The 20000-nt window shown below is 42.2% G+C and overlaps 1 protein-coding gene across 9 annotated transcripts in view; it reads right to left on the reverse strand.

Moving 5' to 3' along the window:
• nav2a (neuron navigator 2a) overlaps positions 1 to 20000 on the reverse strand; it is a 302183-nt gene that overhangs the window by 71473 nt on the left and 210710 nt on the right. For all 9 annotated transcript variants that reach the window (XM_037545218.1, XM_037545219.1, XM_037545214.1 and 6 more), the window contains 4 exons: positions 17279 to 18410; positions 11025 to 11137; positions 9896 to 10004; positions 3966 to 4331 (listed from right to left, as the gene is read on the reverse strand). In XM_037545218.1, the coding sequence (XP_037401115.1) occupies positions 3966 to 4331; positions 9896 to 10004; positions 11025 to 11137; positions 17279 to 18410 (1720 nt within the window). The remainder of the gene's footprint in view (positions 1 to 3965; positions 4332 to 9895; positions 10005 to 11024; positions 11138 to 17278; positions 18411 to 20000) is intronic.

Genomic DNA, 20000 nt, shown 5'->3' on the forward strand with positions numbered 1-20000 from the left:
TGAAGCATGCATAGCAACCACCTGGGATAACATAGCAACAGCTAGAAACACCTTAGCAACCACGTGGGTTGCCATAGCAAGACCTAGCAACACCATGGCAACCACCTGCGATAACATAGCAACACCTTAGCAACCACCCGTGCTTTATTCCATTGTTTATAGTGAACAGTGAGTCATAGAGTCAGACTATTAGAGATAATGAACACCTGAGAGACACTAATTAATACAGCTCGTAGTGATTAAGACATGCGGTTAGCACTGTGCTAATTGGTGGGCTATAAGCTTCTATTACTTGTTAGCTGCATTAGCCTCCAGTGTCAAAACTAAAGAGGCAGAGCTTCGGACCCCAAACTCGTCTTGTCTGAGGCAGTGTGATGAGGTTAGTGGAGGCAGCGTGTTTTTAATAGATCTGTCTTGTATTTGAATAGACTGAACATTAATGAATGAATGAACTTTGTCATTGCACAAAAAAAAGTAGACAGAGAAAAAAATAAAATAAGATAAAATAACAAATACTATACAAATTTACGCTCAGCAAAATGTAAACAAAAAAAGACGACTGCCCGTCAAAATTGCACTGGCCCTTTGAAATGAACTGTTAATTGCACGGTATGGCATTGCACCATAACCCCACCAATCACATGTTTGTATTAATCAGATCAGTCACATGTTTGCCAGATGGCATCGGCTCAAACCCCCTGGGTGTGTGCTGTCTTTTTTAATCCTGTCTAACCTTCTCAGACAGTGGTTGCTGTAGAGTTCCTTAAGGGATGGTAGGGGATGTCCAATGATTTTTAATAATCACTTATTATTTAACAATCTTGGAGGTCGATTAATAATTTAATAATTATTAGCCTCTGCTGAACTAACACACACTCTACACTACACACACGAACATTTATCACCTTTTCGGTCACAGTCAAAATGACTTTAAAGGCAGACTTAAGCTCTCAGAAGCCAAACTCAGGAAAAAAATGTTTAAAAATTGTCAAAATAAAGTAATAAAACAAGACAATGTCATCATGGGCTGCCGTCCATTCAGATGCTTGTCTCTGTGCAGTTACAGTAAACAGCCAGCCACACTTAAAGGGCCCATATCCTACATTTGTCTTGCATTTTATAACACTTATAGACATAATTCATTTTTCCAACCTCTCTCCATCCCTTAGAATTAAAGAGGCTAGTTTTTTTTTACTGTGCCTTCAAGACTTACATATGTAAATGAGCTCTGTTCTGATGGACTGTGGACTTGAAACACTGTTATAGCCTTAGTGTGAATAGGCAAGGCTGCTTTGAGCTGAGTAGGATGTATATGTAGATGTGTTGGTTCTAGATTAAGACTAAGATTAAGAGGCCCTTATTAGTCCCACAACGGGGAAATTTCACCTCCTCATTTAACCCATCCATGAAGTGAAACACCACATACACACTAGTGAGCACACTAGGGGGCAGTGAGCACACTTGCCCGGAGCGGTGGGCAGCCCTATCCGCAGCGCCCGGGGAGCAGTTGGGGGTTAGGTGTCTTGCTCACCTAGTCATGTGCTGTCGGCTCTGGGGATCGAACCGGCGACATTCCGGTCACGGGGCTGGATCCCTAACCTCCAGCCCACGACTGCCCCAAGATGCAGTGCTTGTGATATCACAAAAGCAGCACGTAAAAAAACAAGCAGCTTTATTTCCATGAACTGACAATGTTTATATATTGCATCAAACCTTTTATTTTTTATTAAAACAGAAGCTATTTCTACGGTATAGACCCTTTAATAAAACCAAAAACGTCAGGTGTGAACACAAATTTGACTGGCCTTAGTTAGTACGGTTCATTTAGTACATAAAACAAGCGAATACATGACGCACTCACTCCCGACAGAGCGCTGCACACACACGCAGCTGGTCAAATGAAGACAGCTGTCCTTTTGTGTTGGTTCTCAGTGACCGTGTCTGCTTTCTTGTTCTATTCAAGCATCATAACATTATGAACACGCAGGAACTTTCCTCTCCAGGCTGGTAATTCAACCTCCATTCACACATTTACTGCCGATGAATCCTGAGGGAAAGTGAATAAATGGCAGTTATAATAATAGCCGGGGTTTCAGTTACTCTTCACCGTGGCTAAAGAACGCAGGAGGCCTGTTCTAACATGAAAAACGTCAATAGACGAGCTCTATAGGAAACCTGCAGGTTATCAGGCTCTGCTGAGGGCACTGAGTGCATCTCTTGTACCTCCAGAATGTCCCAAATTAAACTTCTGGGGGTCCCTGGAAAGAAACATATGATCTTATGTTGTCGGTTAAGGACAAACCGACGAATTGAGGGAAAGGTCACTGTTTATCAGCTTCACCCACAATCAGCTTCTGTCTCTGGTGGTCTTAACTAACTAAAGCTGCTGCACTGCTCTGCCTCAGGGTGGCGGTGTAGCAGACTGGTTCACCCAGTTGGTCCCTCACAGTCTATAAGTTGTAGCTCTGCCTGAATTCCTCTTTAAAGTTAAACGACCCATTCAGCTTCTAAAATCTGCAGCTCTGTGGTGAATTGCTGACATGCAAAAGTGGCTGAGGGTGGTGCACTAAAACCAAAACGCTGGCGCCCTCTTGTGGCTTCCTCACCAATGTGATTTGTGTGAAAGATCACAGATATGAATACTGGGTAGCACTTACAGCATTTTCATTGAAGCCTACAACATATGCATAAGCACTGAATAAAGAACTTCTAAAGCAATACTTGTACATATACACTCACCTGCCACTTTATTAGGTACAGTTGCTTGTTAACACAAATGGCTAATCAGCCAATCACACGGCTGCAGCTCACTGCATTTAGGCCTGTAGAGGTGGTCAAGACGACTTGCTGAAGTGCAGACCGAGCATCAGAACGGGGAAGAAAGGGGATTTAAGGGGCTTTGAACGTGGCGTGGTTGTTGGTGCCAGACGGGCTGGTCTGAGTATTTCAGAAACTGCTGATCTGCTGGGATTTTCACACACAACCATCTCTAGGATTTACAGAGAACGGTCCGAAAAAGAGGAAATATCCAGTGAGCGGTCAGTTGTGTGGACGGAAATGCCTTGTTGATGTGAGAGGTCAGAGGAGAATGGGCAGACTGGTTCCAGATGATAGAAAGGCAGCAGGAACTCAAATAACCAACCAGAATCTCTGAGGAACGTTTCCAACACCTTGTTGAAAGTATGACATGAAGAATTAAGACAGTTCTGAAGGAAAAAGGGGGTCCAACCTTTTACTAGCACCTACCTAATAATGTACCTAATAAAGTGGCCGGTGAGTGTATACTTTATGCCAGTAATCACTGATACATGATAAGATGTTTTAAGAAGAAAATAGCATTGTATTGACATAAACTGAAGTGCCAGAAATTTGCTCCATTTATAAGTGTTATGAAGCATTAAAATGACGTATAACTTCATTACAGGTTTATAAATAGAACTATCGACCATCACTTTAGTTTAAGAGTCCTTTTTTCATTACAATGTTAATCATTTAATAAAATATCTTTATACACATTCTTATGCATTTGATATTAAGTTTCTATGCAGGCAGCTTTCAAAGTATTAATGTTGTAAACAGTAGTGTGCCGTTTTGACTGGGCAGGTAATTTACCATCAACAAGGGCTCTTTTATAATAGACGAACACTTTTTGCTACAATGTTGGTTCTATATAGAACCATATACAACACATTCTCCATCAATCTGAAGAACCATTTCACCATGCAGAGAACCATTTAAGCTTTCAACGGTGCGGAGACGACCTGATTATGTGGTTACTGACACTGTATGACCCACTGTTACATTGTTATGTTATCCCAGGTGGTTGCTAAGATGTTGCTAGGTCAGTGCCATTACTATGGTATTCCATGTGGTTGCTAAGGTGTTTCTTGGCTGCTCTTATGATTTCCCACATGGTTTTGCATAGATAACAGAACGTCATACAGTTATTAATCGATGTTACTCACCCACTGGTAATCTCATCAGAGCGGGCGTTCTTAGCCAGCACGTCTCCATCGCTAACGTAGCCGCTAACATCCAGCTCCAGCTCCTCTCCCCGCTCTCCCAGATCCAGCCCACAGAGGGCGCTGCCGCGTGCCGCAAGCTGTCTGCGCAAGGGGGTGGGGTAAAGGTACCGCCCCTGAGCCGGCCCTGCACCCCCACGACCAGGGTAACCATTCCCCAGGGAGGGAGCATCGCCAGCCTGCAGCCTCGGACTGGACTGACCGACTCGGCTGGCCCAGGCCAGCGGAACTGGACGAGATGACAGGGACAGCAGGCTGCGGCCACTTAGCTCTGTTGTGACCCCACTGTCAAAGGTTGTTTCCAGAGTGCTGGATAAAAGAGGAGAGCAGACAAACAGATGCATTTTTTTTTTTTGGAAAATTGATCTTTCATGTTATTAACTGCATAAAACAAACCAACACTGAAGAAAGAGAAAAAAAACTCTAGGTCACAAAAAGTTGTCTTAAACACTTTTAAGAAATTTTGCAGCCTTTTTCAATGAAACAGTAGAAGCTGTATCGCCCCCTACGCTTCCTGTAGTGTATTACAGTCTGTCAGAGCGACTGTGTGGATCATATGAACATTACAGAGCTTTTTAAATGAAACAGTAGAAGCCGTATCGCCCCCTACGCTTCCTGTAGTGTATTACAGTCTGTCAGAGCGACTGTGTGGATCATATGAACATTATAGAGCTTTTTAAATGAAACAGTAGAAGCCGTATCGCCCCCTACGCTTCCTGTAGTGTATTACAGTCTGTCAGAGCGACTGTGTGGATCATATGAACATTATAGAGCTTTTTAAATGAAACAGTAGAAGCCGTATCGCCCCCTACGCTTCCTGTAGTGTATTACAGTCTGTCAGAGCGACTGTGTGGATCATATGAACATTATAGAGCTTTTTAAATGAAACAGTAGAAGCCGTATCGCCCCCTACGCTTCCTGTAGTGTATTACAGTCTGTCAGAGCGACTGTGTGGATCATATGAACATTATAGAGCTTTTTAAATGAAACAGTAGAAGCCGTATCGCCCCCTACGCTTCCTGTAGTGTATTACAGTCTGTCAGAGCGACTGTGTGGATCATATGAACATTATAGAGCTTTTTAAATGAAACAGTAGAAGCCGTATCGCCCCCTATGCTTCCTGTAGTGTATTACAGTCTGTCAGAGCGACTGTGTGGATCATATGAACATTATAGAGCTTTTTAAATGAAACAGTAGAAGCTGTATCGCCCCCTACGCTTCCTGTAGTGTATTATAGTCTGTCAGAGCGACTGTGTGGCTCATATGAACATTATAGAGCTTTTTAAATGAAACAGTAGAAGCCGTATCGCCCCCTACGCTTCCTGTAGTGTATTACAGTCTGTCAGAGCGACTGTGTGGATCATATGAACATTATAGAGCTTTTTAAAGGAAACAGTAGAAGCCGTATCGCCCCCTACGCTTCCTGTAGTGTATTACAGTCTGTCAGAGCGACTGTGTGGATCGTATGAACATTATAGAGCTTTTTAAATGAAACAGTAGAAGCCGTATCGCCCCCTACGCTTCCTGTAGTGTATTACAGTCTGTCAGAGCGACTGTATGGATCATATGAACATTATAGAGCTTTTTAAATGAAACAGTAGAAGCCGTATCGCCCCCTACGCTTCCTGTAGTGTATTACAGTCTGTCAGAGCGACTGTGTGGATCATATGAACATTATAGAGCTTTTTAAATGAAACAGTAGAAGCCGTATCGCCCCCTACGCTTCCTGTAGTGTATTACAGTGTGTCAGAGCGACTGTGTGGATCATATGAACATTATAGAGCTTTTTAAATGAAACAGTAGAAGCCGTATCGCCCCCTACGCTTCCTGTAGTGTATTACAGTCTGTCAGAGCGACTGTGTGGATCATATGAACATTATAGAGCTTTTTAAATGAAACAGTAGAAGCCGTATCGCCCCCTACGCTTCCTGTAGTGTATTACAGTCTGTCAGAGCGACTGTGTGGATCATATGAACATTATAGAGCTTTTTAAATGAAACAGTAGAAGCCGTATCGCCCCCTATGCTTCCTGTAGTGTATTACAGTCTGTCAGAGCGACTGTGTGGATCATATGAACATTATAGAGCTTTTTAAATGAAACAGTAGAAGCTGTATCGCCCCCTACGCTTCCTGTAGTGTATTACAGTCTGTCAGAGCGACTGTGTGGATCATATGAACATTATAGAGCTTTTTAAATGAAACAGTAGAAGCCGTATCGCCCCCTACGCTTCCTGTAGTGTATTATAGTCTGTCAGAGCGACTGTGTGGATCATATGAACATTATAGAGCTTTTTAAATGAAACAGTAGAAGCCGTATCGCCCCCTACGCTTCCTGTAGTGTATTACAGTCTGTCAGAGCGACTGTGTGGATCATATGAACATTATAGAGCTTTTTAAATGAAACAGTAGAAGCCGTATCGCCCCCTACGCTTCCTGTAGTGTATTACAGTCTGTCAGAGCGACTGTGTGGATCATATGAACATTATAGAGCTTTTTAAATGAAACAGTAGAAGCCGTATCGCCCCCTACGCTTCCTGTAGTGTATTATAGTCTGTCAGAGCGACTGTGTGGCTCATATGAACATTATAGAGCTTTTTAAATGAAACAGTAGAAGCCGTATCGCCCCCTACGCTTCCTGTAGTGTATTACAGTCTGTCAGAGCGACTGTGTGGATCATATGAACATTATAGAGCTTTTTAAAGGAAACAGTAGAAGCCGTATCGCCCCCTACGCTTCCTGTAGTGTATTACAGTCTGTCAGAGCGACTGTGTGGATCGTATGAACATTATAGAGCTTTTTAAATGAAACAGTAGAAGCCGTATCGCCCCCTACGCTTCCTGTAGTGTATTACAGTCTGTCAGAGCGACTGTATGGATCATATGAACATTATAGAGCTTTTTAAATGAAACAGTAGAAGCCGTATCGCCCCCTACGCTTCCTGTAGTGTATTACAGTCTGTCAGAGCGACTGTGTGGATCATATGAACATTATAGAGCTTTTTAAATGAAACAGTAGAAGCCGTATCGCCCCCTACGCTTCCTGTAGTGTATTACAGTGTGTCAGAGCGACTGTGTGGATCATATGAACATTATAGAGCTTTTTAAATGAAACAGTAGAAGCCGTATCGCCCCCTACGCTTCCTGTAGTGTATTACAGTCTGTCAGAGCGACTGTGTGGCTCATATGAACATTATAGAGCTTTTTAAATGAAACAGTAGAAGCCGTATCGCCCCCTACGCTTCCTGTAGTGTATTACAGTCTGTCAGAGCGACTGTGTGGATCATATGAACATTATAGAGCTTTTTAAATGAAACAGTAGAAGCCGTATCGCCCCCTACGCTTCCTGTAGTGTGTTACAGTCTGTCAGAGCGACTGTGTGGATCATATGAACATTACAGAGCTTTTTAAATGAAACAGTAGAAGCCGTATCGCCCCCTACGCTTCCTGTAGTGTATTACAGTCTGTCAGAGCGACTGTGTGGATCGTATGAACATTATAGAGCTTTTTAAATGAAACAGTAGAAGCCGTATCGCCCCCTACGCTTCCTGTAGTGTATTACAGTCTGTCAGAGCGACTGTGTGGATCATATGAACATTATAGAGCTTTTTAAATGAAACAGTAGAAGCCGTATCGCCCCCTACGCTTCCTGTAGTGTATTACAGTCTGTCAGAGCGACTGTGTGGATCATATGAACATTATAGAGCTTTTTAAATGAAACAGTAGAAGCCGTATCGCCCCCTACGCTTCCTGTAGTGTATTACAGTCTGTCAGAGTGACTGTGTGGATCATATGAACATTATAGAGCTTTTTAAATGAAACAGTAGAAGCCGTATCGCCCCCTACGCTTCCTGTAGTGTATTACAGTCTGTCAGAGTGACTGTGTGGATCATATGAACATTATAGAGCTTTTTAAATGAAACAGTAGAAGCCGTATCGCCCCCTACGCTTCCTGTAGTGTATTACAGTCTGTCAGAGCGACTGTGTGGATCATATGAACATTATAGAGGCTTTTTATGTGTGGTTGCTAAATGTTTATATCAGTAAAATTCTTACAGACTCAGAAAAGTGACTCTATAAAGCTTTATATCTTCTGCTTTTGCCCTAAAATGGTCACCTCTCAGCAGCATTATTAGGCATTCCAGGTCAAGTGGATTACTGATACACTACACACTGAAAAAAGAGGAGTCTTAATTGTGAAAAGAAGTGAGGGAATGAGAGACAGAGATGATCAAAGAGATTTTCGAGCACTGCTGATGTCAGCAGTGAAGACCCCCCAGCATGAAATAAAAAAAAAAGACAGTCCTCACAGACAGGATTCCAGCCGTGAACGGGACAGACACTGACTCAGAACCAACAGGACACAGAATACTTGGCCTTTTAAGGTAAACAGTCTGCCACTCACAGGGAAACAGTTCCTCTTCTCTTTTCCCCAGAGCTGCAGCGCTCGACAATCACAGTGGACACCTCACACTTTAAACTCAAGCTAAACGCCCTGATTGTACTGCAGTAACTCCTCGGCCTTTCCGAGGAGCGGAACCTCAGGATGTGATAAGGTCCCTTATTTTCACTTCACCTCATCTCAGCACCATTTTCATTTATTTTAATCCCTCGTTTTATTTGCCATTTTATTGCCTTTTTTATTCAAATGGCATCTAAAGGTTCTTCTAGGCTTCATCAACTCTTTGAAGTTTTTTTTTTTTTAAGTTTGCATGCACAGGCATCCCAAGGACTGATTAACAGTTATTAATCCGTGATTAACAGTGGTGAAAGCTGTAAGCTTGGTGCTCTCAGGGTGCTGGAAATGACTCTTAAGTCAAAGTAAATTTCTTACTTGTTAAGCGCGACTGTATAACCAGCACTGCTCCCAGTTGAACCCCCCCCCCCCTCCCCGAAACCCCACGCCACCCCTTAGACCTCACATACAGTACCTACAGAAACGAAACTGAACTCATCACCATACTTGTGTGCAATATAATCAGTTCTGTATGAGCAATAAGTGTAAAATATCCTTATAGTGTAAATATTTTTTGCTTTTTTATTTATAATGGTTATATTTTAACGGCCTACATTATAAAGGCCTAATTTTTTTAAACATTCATATCATTCTAAAATATTCTGTGTATAGCAGTTATTATATTATTCTATGTCTACTCAGACCTGCACACATCTCTTGAGCTCCTTCCAGGCTTCCACACACAATTCATTATTATTCCTTATTCTTTATTCTTTTTATTTTATTTGTCCTTTAGAGAAAGTCTGTGTGCTTGTTTGGTCTGTTCAGCGCGTTAATGTTACACATGTGCGACTCAGCGAGAGTAATTTATTATATGTACAAAGTATATATATATATATATATATATATATATATATATATATACAAAGTGATTCTGATTGACCATTTCAGAAAGGTTTTGTATTTGTAGTGACACCATGTGACCACATGGGAGCGCTGTAGTCACAATAATGACTGGCAACAAGGTCCCTTTTGCCTTTTGCATTTTACCTTTTCACACTAAAGTGTCTTGTTAATTTTGTTTATTTGTCAATAAGCTGAGTTGTTGTGGTCACTGCACTGATCTTTTAGAGCTATTTTAGTATTTCAATGTTTTCAATGAAAATCGTTCAGGTTTCATTGGTTTCCTCCTATTTCTTCTTAAATCCCACTTTATGAGGTCGCAGTTTTGAGGAAGACTCTGACATTCACCAATGTTTATTTATGTGGGATTTGTTCTTTGATCAGAACAGAATCTACACACAGTTCTGCGCTTTAAGAACACGACGTGAATCTGACGTAGACCTTTTCTTAGGATCTTCCTCAAAAAAACACATTTAAAAGAGAATGAAGACCATTTAATATTGTTATACTGCTCGGACCTGTGTGTGATCTGAGTCCCTCGCAAACTGGACATGGTTTCTTCCAGATTCTGCCGGAGATCTGCAATGTTTTTAACCGTTCTCAGCCTCCTGGTCTCAGGGTCTTCACCTGGAAGCAGAGTAGGGCAGATGAGCCTTATTAAACACTGTATTAGGGCTGAGAGATGAATCATTCTTATATAGAAATGCAGTTTTATTTATAGCGTACATCATCAAAAACCTTGTATTAAGTTTAAATAGTTGAAATTAAACCAAATAACAGAGTTTGTGAACTGCCTGTAGATGAGTTAGACCACCCAGATTGAACTAAACCTCCAAGTGCACAACCTCCTGGCTGTCTGGTTAAACCCCAAGCCGGAAAAGAGGAAGCCGGAAAACACGTCTGAACTTTAATTTACACAAAATAATCGCAATTTTTCATCAGAAAAATCTTAATTAGATCTTTCCTCTCAGTCATTCAGCTCTACTCCATGTCTAGCATTGCAACTAAGTGAGTGACACTTTTTTTAATCCCACAAATGGGGAAATTCCACCTCTCCGTGAAGTGAAACACCCACATACACACTAGTGAATACACACACTAGGGGGCAGTGAGCACACTTGCCCAGAGCAGTGGGCAGCCCTATCCACGGCACCTGGAGCAGCTGGGGGTTAGGTGTCTTATTCAAGGGGACCTCAGTCTCAGGACCTCAGGACTGTCGGCACTGGGGATCGAACCGGCGACCTTCCGGTCACAGGGCCAGTTCCCTGACCTCCAGCCCACGACTGCCTCTACTACTAATAAACGAATAAACAGTATGTTACACACTACCTGAAAATGAACGCAGCAGGACAAGTCTTTATATTAAAAATAAATAAATAAATAAATAATAAAACAATACAACTTAAACTTTTCCAAACTGAGGGACTTTTTTTTACTACTTAACTCCAAATTTCATCCCATATTCGCCTGGCAGTCTAAACATCAGCAAACTGAACAAAATATTGCTCAACAAAAACCGGGATGACCCTTAGGGGGAACATCTCTCCATTTGACCAGACTTAGATGTAATCTCCATCACTAGCCACCAGGCAGACATCATCAATCCCTCAGACATGAATAATCAATCCTTCAGTCTGATTTAATCACCTGACAGGTCTTCGATGGACGTCTGGTTGGTCTTGCTGAAGCTGCCGGTGTCTCCAGTGTGTCCTCCGGAGCCTGTTTCCGTGGTAATATTGTCATCTCCTTCCATCTGGGACCTAGCAAAGAAGTCCACGGTGTCAGATGTGCTAACGCAGAGCGAATGCTAATGGAGCCCTGCGACACAAATGCTAATGCTAATTAGCTACAAGGGCATGTTGACGTGTTTCAAAGCCAGCTTTCTTTTCTCCAACGCTAAAAATCCTCATCACAAGCAAGAGCCAATGATAATAAGGGACCGATGTGGTCAGTCGGTCAAGATGTGTTCGGTCACCGCACTGGAGCTACGCTAAGCTAGGCTAGGGTGCTAACAAGAAATAGAAGCCACCGATCTGCAATAGCATTCCTAATTCAACACACACACACACCTCACACCATATGGAGGTGTTCAGTATCTCTAACAGAGCTTTTCTGAGACTGTATGTTACCTAAACACACTGGCCACTTTATTAGGTTCAGTTGCTTTTTAACACAAATATCTAATCAGCCAATCACACGGCCGCAGCTCACTGCATTTAGGCGTGTAGAGGTGGTCAAGACGACCTGCTGAAGTGCAGGCCAAGCATCAGAACGGGGAAGAAAGGGGATTTAAGGGGCTTTGAACGTGGCGTGGTTGTTGGTGCCAGACGGGCTGGTCTGAGTATTTCAGAAACTGCTGATCTGCTGGGATTTTCACACACAACCATCTCTAGGGTTTACAGAGAACGGTCCGAAAAAGAGGAAATATCCAGTGAGCGGTCAGTTGTGTGGACGAAAATGCCTTGTTGATGTGAGAGGTCAGAGGAGAATGGGCAGACTGGTTCCAGATGATAGAAAGGCAACAGGAACTCAAATAACCAACCAGAATCTCTGAGGAACGTTTCCAGCACCTTGTTGAAAGTCTGCCATGAAGAATTAAGACAGTTCTGAAGGGAAAAGGGGGTCCAGCCTTTTACTAGCTATCTAATAAAGTGGCCGGTGAGTGAATATACACAGACTAAATTCAGGCTTCAAGATGATGCTGCTATTGTTTTTAGCTGCACTAATGTACTTTGGTCCATGTTTCTAGATAATTCTAGATTACTGAACAACTCTGTCACTTAATAACTCCATCCTTTAACCATGCTGGCACAATTATGGCAGATCAAATGTATTATTATGTATAAATGTTATCAGACAGTGAAAGTACTAAAGCTATGTTATGTTATGAGTTATGTTAGCATCTCTCATCACTCTTACAATGTAAAACGCAGCAGCAACGAGAAGCTGCTTACTCATCCTCTTCTACCTTCAACTGTTATAAATGCAGTTCAATCAGTTTCACCAGAACTTGAAGCTGAATTCGTAGCTCCAAGCATAATGGGCTTTTCCAAAGTACCAGTTACCCGGGCTTTAGTGTGATTTGGTCGAAAGTCTATAATTATTTATTTATTTTTATTCTCTCAAAAGTCTTTGCCAACACCAAAGTTCAAAGGCATCATTTTTTTGTCTCGTTTGTTTATTGTCCAGCGTTCACATCCATAAAGACACACTGAAGAACACAGCCTGGACAGTTCAGTTCAGATCTTTGTCTGGAGAGGCAAATCATTGAATTTGAAGATCTTTTCAAGCTCCTTCATCCTCGTTCCGCTCAGTGCCGATCTGGGTTGTATTTTTTGCCCATTGAATCCAAACAGAACCGACCAGCAAGAACTGCATACTGGTCTCGTGTTGGTCTGGTGCTGGTTTAGCTGGTCACCCAGCAAAGACATGCTGGCTGACCAGCATACCAACATCCAAAATTAACATGCTGGTCTCATGCTGGCTTTTTAGCTGAGTTGTTTTTTTCATATTTTTTTTTTTTTACTTCTCCCCATTTTCACTGTGTCCAGTGCTACCCACTTCTAAATCACGTTTGAAGCCTTCAAAGCCACATCGAGACCTCAGAAAGCCACAGTAGACCACTTGACTTGAAATGTACACAGAGCGTCAGTCTTTTGATAAACAGAGAAATGCTAATGGCATGTTTTCTCAGCTAACGTTGGCAGCCTAGACCTTTTTAACCTCATATCTTCCAGCTGGAAAACTGAGTTTCTGAAGAGTCGATGCCAAATGATGCCAAGGGTGATACATTACGGTGAAAGCTTTATTTCATTAAATGTGTAAAAATGAACTTCACAATTTAGCTACAATTCATTCCATCAAGATTAGCAATGCCCTGTTCCATGATGCTGCGCTGTGATCTTAAAGGATTTGCGGAGGAGAGAAATGAGGGAATTGGATTGTTTTAGGGCAGAAGAGTCTCTGTGCTCATGTTTCAGACTGTAAACTCTGGACAGGCACCTCCACTCCGCTGCAGGGACAGATCTAAAGCTGAGGACGTCTGGCAGCCGTGCTGCAATGTGGGTAAAAGGCGGTAGATAAAGGGACTCTGGAACCAGACAACATCCAAAAGAGTACTCATAGTGACAGCAGGGTCGAAGGTCACAGGGCACCGGCTGAGGAATACGATTAACAAAAATAAGCAGGAGGCAGAGGAACGTTCCGGAGGAAATACCAGGCAAACGCTTCACAGCTGAGCGTGATGGGGAGCATCACACGCACATGTGCACATATATGACTACAACGGATAGTGCAGAATTAACCCTTTAAAACAGTGGGACAAAGATTTTTGGGGGGTGGGGGGGATCATGATCCCCAAAAAACTAAACTGACCAACTTTGGACCAAGCTGTAAAAAAAAAAAAAAAAATATATATATATATATATGGGTCATTCCATGGAAATGGCACATTTTGAGTCCTCATCTCCTCTTTAGGTGTATTTTATCTACTGGGTCACAAAAATCTATATTTTAACAGCTTTACACATACATTGAAATATCTCCTTTAATACAGTGTATTTTTTTTTTATTTGATCTTTTTATGAGAACTTTGTTTATTTATTTATTTTTGCTGACACCACCTATTTTGTCATGTCCCTCATGGCCTTCAACGAAAGTATACTTAGAATATACCAAATACAACTATAAAAAAGTCCATATATTTTGATGTCAACCTAAACAACTGTCTGTGTTTAATTGTTTGTGATATTATTTTTCAAAATTAATTGATTATTATTTATTAAAATCACATTATTTAGTTCTGTACCTAAGTAACCCCTCAACCCCGTAACACAAATGAATCTCCCCCACAAAAACAATGGTATGATCCATATACATCAAGAAGTGACATCACTCAAGTCTTTTGGACAACAGGACAGCAAAGACAGGCAAGTGGCTTCCTTCTTTTATTTAATTTTGGTCATTTATCTTGTGATATTGTGGTCGCCAAACTCAGTGACTCAACACTGTCACATGAAAAAAAGATAGAAAACTATTACTTATAAAAAAAGTTTTTTTTTATTTCAAAACTATATGTTAATTCTGAATCTCATGCATGCCATGTGCTCTCTCTCTGGTATACAGTATGTAGAGCAGCGGTCATTTTGTGCAAAAATCACAACCCCGTCACACTCGACCCCGTCACATGTTTGACTGTGAGGTTTACAGATCAATGATACATTTAAGCAAAAAATTTGAAAATGTCAAAGTCCAATTTGAACCATTCTAGTGGAATGACCCATATATATTTATATATAGTCGCTTCTCCCTCAGTGTCGCAAGGGGGTGCTGGAGCCTATCCCAGAGGTCATTGGGCAAAAGGCAGGATACACCCTGGACAGGTCGCCAGTCCATCGCAGGACAGACAGACAGACACATCCACACTTAGGGGCAATGTACCAAGTCCAATCGGCCTGACTGCATGTCTTTGGACTGTGGGAGGAAACTGGAGAACCCAGAGGAAACCCACGCAGACAACATGCAAACTCCACATAGAAAGGACCCCGGTCGCCCGGCCGGGGACTCGAACCCAGGCCCTTTTTGCTGTGAGGCGACAGCGCTACCCACCGCACCACTGTGCATTGGGGTTTACGATATATAATGTTATTTGTGTAAAAAAAATAAAAATAAAAAAAGGAAAGCTGAGCTGCTGGTGATAAAAATCACTTGTAATGCCTTTTGCCATCTCGTCTAGCGTTACTTTTCAAAAAAGTAGCTTTCATTACACGGTTACCAAATAAGTGAACACAGTATACAGTTTTTAAGCCGTCACTCAATAAATGTCAAAACATCTACCGAAAAATTGTTTGTCAACATTAAACAGCTGCTGACTAGGACTAGGTAGCATGCCACCAGCTCTGCCCACCATAGAACATGTTTGGTTCTAGCTGACTAAAGTACTGACCCAGGTTTAAATGACTGAAAATCTGGGAGAGTAAACGGAGGACAGAAAGGATAAAATAAACCAGTTCTGTGCTGTTCGGATCTGTGGCGAGATATGCCACCTTAACATTAGCTCAGCGAACAGACAACGAAACAGCGCCACCCATCACAGATTCAGAACCGTCGACAGAAAACAGAAACTTAACCTGTTCTGTGGTGTTTGAGAGTTTAGTCAGCATGCCAAACACGCCACACCGCAGAACAGGGTTTTTGTAGCTAACCGATGCTAAAAAAAACACCTGTTTACACTCTCAGAAAAAACGGTACAACACTGTCACTGTGGTGGCACCACATCTCAGTACCTTTAGTCAGGGAACATACAGTTGTTAACACAAATAGCTGATCAGCCAATCACACGGCCACAACTCACTGCATTTAGGCATGTAGAGGTGGTCAAGACGACCTGCTGAAGTGCAGACCGAGCATCAGAACGGGGAAGAAAGGGGATTTAAGGGGCTTTGAACGTGGCGTGGTTGTTGGTGCCAGACGGGCTGGTCTGAGTATTTCAGAAACTGCTGATCTGCTGGGATTTTCACGCTCAACCATATCTAGGGTTTACAGAGAACGGTCCAAAAAAGAGGAAATATCCAGTGAGCGGTCAGTTGTGTGGACGAAAATGCCTTGTTGATGTGAGAGGTCAGAGGAGAATGGGCAGACTGGTTCCAGATAATAGAAAGACAGCAGGAACTCAAATAACCAACCAGAATCTCTGAGGAACGTTTCCAACACCTTGTTTAAAGTGTGCCATGAAGAATTAAGACAGTTCTGAAGGCGAAAGGGGGTCCAACCTTTTACTAGCAAGGGGTACCTAATAAAGTGGCTGGTGAGTGTAACTGAACCAGAATCCATTGAAATTATATTTTATAAACCGTGCTGACTCCACCCCCCGCCTCGCCTCCAGGCTCTTTATTTTATTGCTCTGTTTTAAAACATTAGTTTATAAAAAGATACAAATATCCACTTTTCCACTAGGAAAAACTTATTTAAGGTACACAGTTGGACCTTAAAACTACTGTTGCAACTTTGAGGGAACATTTATATTGTTTGTACCTTGATGAACGAATCATGTACCTGCATGGTACCTTTATTTCTAACAGTGTAGCGGATTGGTTAGTGTAGTGGTTAACACCTCTGCCTTCTACGCTGTAGACTGGGGTTCAATCCCCCACCTGGGTAAACACCCTACACTACACCAATAAGAGTCCCTGGGCTAGACTCCCAACACCACCTTGGCCTCCCTGTCTAAAATGATCAAATTGTAAGTTGTTCTGGATAAGAGCGTCAGCCAAATGCCATAAATGTAAATGGTGTATGTTGGAAATCTTTAAAACCATAAAATTTTGCAAAACAGGGCAACACTAAAAACTTGTTTTTCCTTTCAAATTCTGATTTCCTCCAGTTTCATCCGAAATGACCAACAACACAGGACTTTTATTCTGACATGCTTTCAAGAAAGAATGTGCTGGTTATTTGAAGAGAGTCTCAAACAAACTTCATGATAAAATGCCACGGGCAGAAGTCCTTTTAAAAATACTGAAGAAATAACAATTATGAGTCCTGGTTAGGCTTCAATTTATCATGTCAGATGACTTGAAAAACATGAAAAAGTGTTATTATTATAATGTTTATTTAAGTTCAAGCATCTTTAAGGGTGTCCAAGTATAAAACTAGTTCCTAGAATTTTTTAGTAGCAGTAAATAACTTTAAGATGTAATATTTAATATTAAAATGTAATTGAATTAACTAACCTGACATTTTCTGTATGGGAAAAAATTCAAAACATTGAATAGATTCCTGTAAATACAACAATTTGTGTTTTTTATTTGTTTTCAATGAAAATAAGCATAATTTTAAAATCCTGTATACAATTAAAATACTGCGCTGACTATTAAATGTGCGCATGCTATGTCTGTCCTTACCTGTACATGAACGGCGCCACCGTGGCTGTGTTTGGGTGGCTGTACTGTTGCTGAGGCTGAGGCAGCTGCACACTGACTGTGTTGCTGGCTGTGGACTGTGTAGTACCTCCATTACCCACCTGGGCGGCGCTGTTGGTCTGGTGGGTTTTACCCTCGGTGGAAGCGAGGCTGGAGGAGGAGGAGGAGTGGCGGCTGTCTCTATGGAGACCGACCCCTCCACCTAGCCGCATGCTACGCGGCCTCTCGTTGTCTTTGCCGCCGAGGGCCGCTCCTGAGCCTTTTCCACCCGTGGAACTTTTACCACCAGGTTTAGGGATGCCGCTGTGGGCGGGGGCGGAGTTATCCTTCTTGGCGTTGACTTTGCCCCCTTTAGGAATAAAGCTAGCAATTTTAGAGGTTCTTTTAGGCTCCGCCTCTGTCACTTCTGATGCTCCGGTCATTTCCTCCTCTTTAAACTCCACCTTCTCAGAGGTCACTTGGTGCTTGGACCCCTCTTTTCCACGCTCCTTCTCTTTCTCCTTCTCCTTTGCTCTCTCCTTCTCTTTCTCCTTCTCCACATTTTTCGTCGAGGCTTTCTTAGCCGTTAGCGCTCTGCTAAAAGTCCGCTGCGCGATGCCCTTCAGGGCGATTTTTGGGCTGCTGCTAGTCAATCCGTTAGCAGGCCTCGCATTGCCCTCAGCCTCCTCCAGAGGCTCGGTGTTGGCACCGGCCTCTACTCTCTCCAGCACCACAGCTGGGTCTTTCCCCACAGCTGGAGGCACCACAGTGGCCTCTGGCTGCGCTGAGGACTTGGAGCCTCCTTTACTGTTGAAGAGCTTCAGCTTCTCCAGCATGGACCTCTGTGGCAGGGCTTTCGGAGGGGGTTCTGCGGGTGCTGGCTGCTTAGCCGGAGCTTCCTGCTTAGCCAAAAGAACGGTGGAGGTAGATGTGTGCTTGGTGCTCGTTGATTTGCTCCTCCAGGGTTTGCTGCTCGAGTTGGGCTGAGGGATGGCAGAGCCAGAAGATGAGGAGGAGGAGGAGGAGGAGGAAGATGCCACAGTGCTGGTGAGAATGGAGGTGCTGACGGTTGCCAGGGATGACGGTGCATGCTCGGTCATGCCTGGAGGATGGGAGGAGACGCCGTCCGAAAATTCTGGAGGAGAAAGATACAGAAATGAGGAACACTGAGATTAATGTCTTTTCGGGATGTCTTTGAAATAAATGAGCGTGCTTCCTTTTGCCTCTTTGTAATAACATTAGCAGTCTGAAAAGGAGGGAAATAAAGACAGATGAGGAAAATTAAATCACAATGAAAAGGAAGAAAAAGATGGAACACAACAATCTCTTCAGCCATATAAGGTCTGCTGGTCCTGAGCCACCTTCGGCTAGACTGAGCACCAATTTAAACTGTTTACATTAACACTGAGAGCGCAAATTTAATGTTTAAAATCTTCTGCCAAAATCCTGTCAGTGCATTCTCACTACGAGTGACAAAGATTTCTGCAAATTGCTGTCGAACAGACTGAGAACTAACAACATTAAGCCTGCAATTATAGCACTATTGCACATGATTATCAAAAACAGAATGGGCTCAGCATTGAGCCCTGAGGCACTACATTTCACGATCTGAAATTAAATGAGAAAAATAAGTCTCATGTTAGTAAAACTTTTAAAGGTGATTATGTTCCTTATTGCTTACCCCTAAAAAAAACAGTCCAACTGTAGTCCTGAGAATTCTTACATATTAAAGAGAAAACAACCAACTTCAAAATTGAGTAAGAAGCGTTGAATATCCAGATGGAAAGTTCCAGCAGTTGAGAGAGCCTCCAGAAAAAACTGAGTGACCCACTCACTGATGCTACTTTCAGAAAAACTCCTCTAGACCTCCCCCCAACTCTATCTCTCGCTCACTCTCTCGCTCTCTTCTTAGGAGGTCCTGACTCACAGATGAATGTGCCCAAACTCTTTCCTTTAATACTGGACTCAAAATAGTGTAAATTAAACTTTTGTAATGTAATGTAAATTAAACGTTTTCCCTCCTTAAACTCAAAGCTTATGGTAATGTATGTAAATTAATGTCAATTGTGAAACCCTTAAATTCTAAAACTAATATGTAACTTGAATCGTAATATGTAATGTTTTTTTTAGATTTTATTTTTTTATTTTTAAGTTTTGAGAGTTAGAAATCTGGGCAGATATCCAGACTTTTCAGCTACACTCTCAGTAAAATGGGGTCTGTGCAGTACTGAATAGGAGTTCTCTGACTGGGAAGGATAGTGGAACCCTTTTTGGTGCATTTAGATGGTTATTTGAGTCTTACTGGTTCTATAAAGAGTGACTTCCTTGACGAAAGCACCCTTAAAGAACCTTGTTAAGAGTGATAATCACAGCACATTATTAACACAATGAAATTCATTACAATCCTGAATCTAAAAGAAATTTCACATCCTGCCAGCAATCCATTGTCTACGAATGCATTTACTTCATTCAGGAAGTTTATTCAAATCTACATGTTACAAGTTCTACGTTGAATCAGTTTATTTATCATAATCAAATTCCCACAATATAATACAATAATGCCATGTTAATCTCTGAATTCATTCTGCCGGTGTCTGAACGTTTATTCAGCGCTTTTCTGAAAGAGGAGAGCAGGGTGTCCCACTTCCTCCCGCTTAGGATCAGCGAGCGGTACAAAAACAAAGCAACAATTAGGAAGCGATTAAGGCCCAATTAGCCACGGCAG

The sequence above is a fragment of the Pygocentrus nattereri genome, chromosome 15 (genome assembly GCF_015220715.1).
Source record: "Pygocentrus nattereri isolate fPygNat1 chromosome 15, fPygNat1.pri, whole genome shotgun sequence".
Taxonomy (NCBI): domain Eukaryota; kingdom Metazoa; phylum Chordata; class Actinopteri; order Characiformes; family Serrasalmidae; genus Pygocentrus; species Pygocentrus nattereri.